General features: G+C 41.0%; 1 protein-coding gene across 1 annotated transcript; it reads right to left on the bottom strand.

Annotated features, from left to right (window-relative positions):
• Nucleotides 1-1,630: 1,630 nt before the first annotated feature.
• calhm3 (calcium homeostasis modulator 3) lies at nucleotides 1,631-3,891 on the bottom strand (the record flags this gene model as incomplete). The annotated part of the gene is made up of 4 exons (XM_079363142.1): nucleotides 1,631-2,080; nucleotides 2,490-2,617; nucleotides 2,734-2,861; nucleotides 3,605-3,891. 4 exons carry the CDS (start codon nucleotides 3,889-3,891, stop codon nucleotides 1,631-1,633), a joined length of 993 nt encoding a protein of 330 aa, XP_079219268.1.
• Nucleotides 3,892-6,321: the final 2,430 nt, after the last annotated feature.

The following is a 6,321-nucleotide window of genomic DNA, read 5'->3' as shown; positions in this document are numbered from 1 at the left end:
AATGTACATTTGCATGTTTCCATCGAACAATGTGGTTAGAGCTCCACCATGTCAACAAGCTGTATGCAAAACTACCAGCCCAAACCCTGACAGTCAAATGACCCTGTGCTCCACAGAGCGACTTATTTTAGTAGTTAGACATCACCAGTTAAATACAACAAAAGAAAATCACTTTTGATTATGAACTTCAAATGTAGTAGATACAAAAGTATATGCACAATATGTCTGTATTAAAACAAGAACACATCCATGATTATGTGATGGTACAAAACACTACACAATGTCCTAAGCATCTGTTATTGCTGTTGTAGTCATGGCTAAAGCTGTTTCTGCTAAACATAAAAAAAGACTACCTGTGTTACATCACTTGTTGAATGACCTTTAACTTATTTCCAGTTCAATCTGATGTGTCTGTGGGGCACTTGATTCTTACCTGTGACAGGTCACCATATTGGAAATGTGATCTCTATTTACTTTGGTTGTGTCCAAAAAAACATACTAACATACTGCCACTCAGTTTATACTGAATACTCTTGCCATCATACTTAACCAAGGGTCACATGATGTATTTCTGGTCCGAGCAATGATGGATAAGCTAGCATCAAGCTATCGTAATGGCCAGTCTGTAAGTAGAATTCAGAAATTTTCATCTATTCATTATAAATACAGCTACGTAACATGTAAAAAAAAAAAACCATTACAGTAAGATTACTTGTACTGCTTGTTGGCTCGCTGTCAAGCTCTGCTATTGGCGCAATGCATTGTGGGTAGTTTAGTATAACCACTGTGCTCCAGTTTCATACTTAAAACTTCTTGTCCATCTAGTAGACATTCAGGCCTTCATCTCGTACGCAAAACTGAAATACAACTTTGATTTTGGACCACGCTGCATACTCAATGTGATGTCATATTGTGTTGTTTCAGACAGCCTTAGATAGAACAAATACGCAGGTGGAATTAAGGACCTTAAGCCTTCTGACAAAGACATGACCATCCTTAAGTGGACACTTAAAGGAACTGCAATATTTTGCATTGCAGCATTTTTCATGGCTGTATGTTGTCATTTGTGCTGTACATAACCTCATCTGGGACTGAAAAGGTTGCCGTAAAGCTTTATTATTTTGTACCGTTTTGTTAATAAAAGCATAAGAGTGTGTCTACATGTTAGTGTTGCATAAAACTTGACTGAACGCAACTTAAGTGAAGTAGAAAGAGACCGAATGAACACTGGAAAAAGACATCAGCTTACACTAAACACATCTTACAACATAAACCATGAAGAGTTCAGAAGTCAGCGAATGGCGATGTGAAGGACGCCCAAAGAGACCGGGGACCATTTTTGAACTGAGAGGGGTGACTGCTTCTTCCCATACAGAAGCCTGTGATACAAAAATCTCATGATAGGTTCCTGTAATAACACCTTTGGCAACTCCATTTGAGGAAAACCATGGCATGCAGTTGAAAGCTTTCACTGATTAGGAAGTCGTCTTTTGAGTGAAAATTGATTCTGACTTCATGACGTTACTTCTACCTCTGGAGAAAACTAAAACTAACATGCTTCGCTAGTGTATTTAAATGAAATGATCCCCATGTCCTGATTCATCCAGCAGATAAACACCACTAAATGTGTTCAGACATCAGAAAATAAAGGCTTCCCATTCCGGTCCTCCCAGGTAACACTCGTCCTGGGTCTATATGCTATCCTAGTGACGTCCAGTTCAGGTTTACTGTAGTACCACTTGTTGAGTAGCTGGTCCATCTGCTCCTGCTTGGAAATCCCATGAAGTCTCTCCTCCTCATCATCCTGCCACTCCTCTTTGGTGTTAGTAATAAAAGCTGGGTAGGGAAGGTGAATCACAGCGTCCTCTCTCATGTCCTCAAAGAACTGCACAACACATTTACGGGCAAAGTCACGCGCGTGTAGGACACAGGTTTCGTCAAAGAGCTTCTGCTCAACGTCCAAGTAGTTGCTCCAGTAGCGTGTCTGCAGAAAGGTCCCATGGTCGTCAATACAGGGCTTGATGATGCGTCCAAGTGCTCCTAGTACAATGAGGAAGAGGAGGATGGACCAGCCTATTGCCTTTACAGGGAGAGGAAGGTTAGAAACAGACTACAAAAGATATCAGTCATTCTGTGTAATCTCTGAGAAGAGCCCAAATACAGTTGTCTGTCAGTGATGCAAACTATTCCTGACGCTCTAACATGTAATGTGTTTTTATGTTAAAAAAATAAATAAATAAATAAATATATATATATATATATATATATATATATATATATATATATAATAATTCTTCCCTATTTAACCCTGTTGTGAAAATGTTCACCCAGACATGCTTGAAGTTCCCCTGGTGTGTGTGTGTGTGTGTGTGTGTGTGTGTGTGTGTGTGTGTGTGCGTGCGTGCGTGCGTGCGTGCGTGCGTGCGTGCGTGCGTGCGTGTGTGTGTGTGTGTGAGTGGTAGATGCATGGTAATGATGTTGAAGCTTACTTGTGAATAGCAGCGAACGTAACGTGAGACTGCTTTTCGGAAAGAGCTGTTCCTGAAGATAACATCCTCCTTACAGGGGACTTTGGCCATGATTTTGATCACATCCAAACCTGTGTTGTTGGGCAATCCTAAGGAAACATATCCCATAATAATATACTGGACAATTTAATGTATGTTAAAGAAAAGACTAGTAAAAGGACTGATATTGTATTTGTCTATGCAGCTATGACATGTTTGCAGGTACCTGAGAAGAGTGTAGGGTCGACACTTAAACTGAAGGCACAGATGATGATTTTTCCATCCAGTAAAGTGACCAGGATCCAAACCATCGGAGCCAGTAGGGCCCTCTGGAGCATGGCTGAGAACAGGTACCTGCAGAGAGACATAACACCAGTTTATCAGCTACTGAAAGAGATAAAACAGGTCAACTGCCAATTGAAAGATCAGCGGTTTAATTCCTGGTTTCTCTAATCAGAATATTGAAGCCGATCCTAATCATAAATGTTGGTAATTCAATCCTCTTGTAGAGCAGAGTGAATGTACCCTGATAGGTACAGTATGAAGTTCAAACATTTCTGAACATACTAACTGAAATTTGAGTGACTTGAGAATTATATTTGTTTTGTATGTAAATTAATGTTGGTTATTTTTACAGGCTGATGTTCCAAATGCCGAGGCCAGCGACAGGGCAACCACGACTTAATCTTAGAATCAGTCCTCTCTCAACTGCAAGGTCAAGGATTTGATCTCCATCTCCTGAAGTCATATACAGATGTGTCCTTTAGCATGACCAATTTGCTCCTGCTGCTGTATATATTATGAATAGATTGGTTAATATTGATGGACATGTTACGTGTCAGCCTGTGCCATACATGTGTGAATGGGTCGATGTGACCTGCGGTGTAATTAGCTTCTTGAGTAGTCCATTGCTGGGAACCATTTCTTGATCATTTTGAGTTGATTCAGATACAGAAAATATTCATACAAAAATGATATATGTAAATGTGTGTGGTTCAGTTCTAATTTAAATTTGCAGTTTTTCCATATTTCAAGAACTTTATATATGAGTGATTCAGTGTTGGTGAAGTAAAATTTTGCAAAAGTGTTTAACTCACTTAACAGCAGCAGGATTTTTGGTTCTGTTTCCAACGGGCCTCATCCACTCGTCCATCATGATGCCTGTATGTCTGTTGACTAGGACCCCCAAGAAGAACAGTATGATGGGCGGGACGATCATCACTCCCAGAGAGTACAGTTTGTTGTACTGAGGTAGACATGGGCAGTTAAAGTCAAAGCTGGTGTACAGCTTGACACTGACCAGGGCCAGGACGACACAGATAACATTGGAGATGGACTCAGAGTTGGACTGGAAGTACTGCAGGACTAACTTCAGACGCTCCATCACTTAATATATCCTGTTGTTTTGTTGATCTGTGGTTTAAACAGAAATAGTTCCTGTAATTATTTACAGTGTAAGAAGATGATTTAGCTCATGTTACATTCTTGTGGAAGCCGTACAAGAATTACAGTGATTTAATTTAAATCCTGAATAAGTTACTTTACCTTCGGATGTCACCTTACCGCTTATCCTCTCTGAAGTAAGGACCGAAATTCAGTTTAACAGTCCTGTGAATGAACCTGGTCTTTGGAGAGAAAACTGCACAAACAAATCAAGTCCTGCAGTGAGCCAGGGACAGTCTGGGAATGCATGAACACACCTGAGCAGGTGACAGGGCTGCATGGCCACACCCTGCCCACTGTCAAAGCAGTGTTCACATCAAAGGTTTACAGAGAGAAAAGGCAGTAGGTGGGGCTGTATTGTAGTCAAGACATGAGCTAAAACTTCAGTTGAACCTCCACCACTGTTATGCCATTAATGTCATGTAATTAAAGATTCAGCCTTGATGTGTTTTGGTTCAGATCCTATAAGATAAAGCGGTTTGTGGATCAAACGGAAAGTGAGAGCGTGTGAAATGTGACAGGTGGTTCTGCAATGGTTTATATGTTCAACTTTATTTTCTCCTCTGAGTTAAATGAACCTTTTGGTTTAGTCTGTTCCTTGTAGTTCACACTAAACTGAGGTGATGTTACATCCCAAAATGTCTCATATTAATACATCATAACAAAAGTTCAAAAATCATACCCTAATTTGTAACAAATAGATATAAATAATCATGTGTTCATGATCGTCTGTTTTGTTTCTTTATATAAAAAAAGGACAATCGTGATAAAACCTTATCATTGTAATTATCATATCGTGAGTTAGAATAAGATACAATAAGGGAAACCTTTATTTATATCACAGCAGAGAATTTGACAGTGTATCAGCAAAGAGCACAGATCGAAAAGATCAAATCAGATCAAATGAAATAATTGATGATCCAAAACAGAGCACATATAGTTGAACTTGTCATTTCACAAAGTAAGTTTCATATATGGATCCACATAAGTATCAGAGGGCATTGTAAGTGAGTTGAGAGAATGTATGCATCCCTACACAAAGGCTTTTAAAGTTCACCGACACATGGAGCCTCTGAGGTCTGAAAGCTCCTCTCTGCTGCTCACAGCATGCTTAAACAAAGCAGGAACATTTCCCTGAGCAATTTGACTGCTGTCACATTTTCTGAATGAGGACCTAAAGTACTTCATATATTCAAAAAAAATACAGCCACTATCTTTACATTGATGAAAGAGCCAACTGGCAGCAACGTAATACATTTGAAATTAATCGCAGAAGTGAACATTTTTGGGTTATAAGACGATGTTCTTCACACTGCTTTTACCAAATGTCTTTAAGATTCATCGAGTTCTGTATTTTGTTTTTACTTTGGGATGTTTAGGATACAGTTAAACACATAGCTGACTGCAACATATTTTTGATTAGGATAAATAAGACATGCATCCGTCAGTGTTGTCATCACAAACTCTGGCATTAATTTAAAGCAGCTGCACAGCCAAGAGAGGGCACTGGTACATCATATGAGCTAAAGAGATGTAAGACTCAAACCTGCACCCTTCCCTCACCCCAGACACTTCCTCCAGCTCTTATAGTGGGACCCCGAGGTGTTCCCAGGCCAGTCGCGATAGTCTCTCAAGCGTGTCCCGGGTCTACCCCGAGGGAGGAGGCCTCAGGGTAGACCTGCTCCCCAGGGAGGCGTCCAGGCGGGAACAGATGCCCGAGCCACCTCAACAGACTCCTCTCAATGTGGAGGAATAGCAGCTCTACTCCGAGCTTCCTCATTGGTGGCCAACCCGACGGAGGATGCCCATTTCAGCCGCTTGTATCTGGAATCTCGTTCTTTTAGTCATGACCCATAGATCATGACATAGGTGAGGGTAGGAACGAAGATCGAAGGTTAAATAGCCTCTGACCACCCTCCATGAAAAGAGGGACCACCACCCTGGAATCTCATCCACCCCCGGTGCCTTGCCACCGAGGAGCTTCCAGGATGTTGTTTGGACAAAAAGTACTGTATGTCTTTCTGATTTCTATGATCTGAGAAAAGTAGTTTATCTCACATCACTTAAATACCTGAAGCAAGAACTCTGAGCCAGGACCTGTGCAAACCTTTATATGACAGGCTCGAGACTCTGCTGAAAGGATAGGGCCTGATTCAGGATCCTCCGGCGGCCTTGTTGGCCTCAGAGTAGCATCATAGCCACAGGGATCCCAAAGCAACACCAAGTTTGGATGTGAGACTTTAAACAACCAACTAAAGGAGAGCTGACCTGGGTGAGGCAAAAAGCAGAGGCCAGGGAAAGATCGTCTCTGCAGAGATCATCGCAGGGAAAACAAAGAAAGAGAAAACAATTCTCTCTTTGTTCTGATGGA

Source organism: Symphodus melops (assembly GCF_947650265.1).
Source record: "Symphodus melops genome assembly, chromosome: 15".
In the NCBI taxonomy this organism is placed as follows: domain Eukaryota; kingdom Metazoa; phylum Chordata; class Actinopteri; order Labriformes; family Labridae; genus Symphodus; species Symphodus melops.
This window is presented reverse-complemented; position numbering and strand designations above follow the sequence as displayed.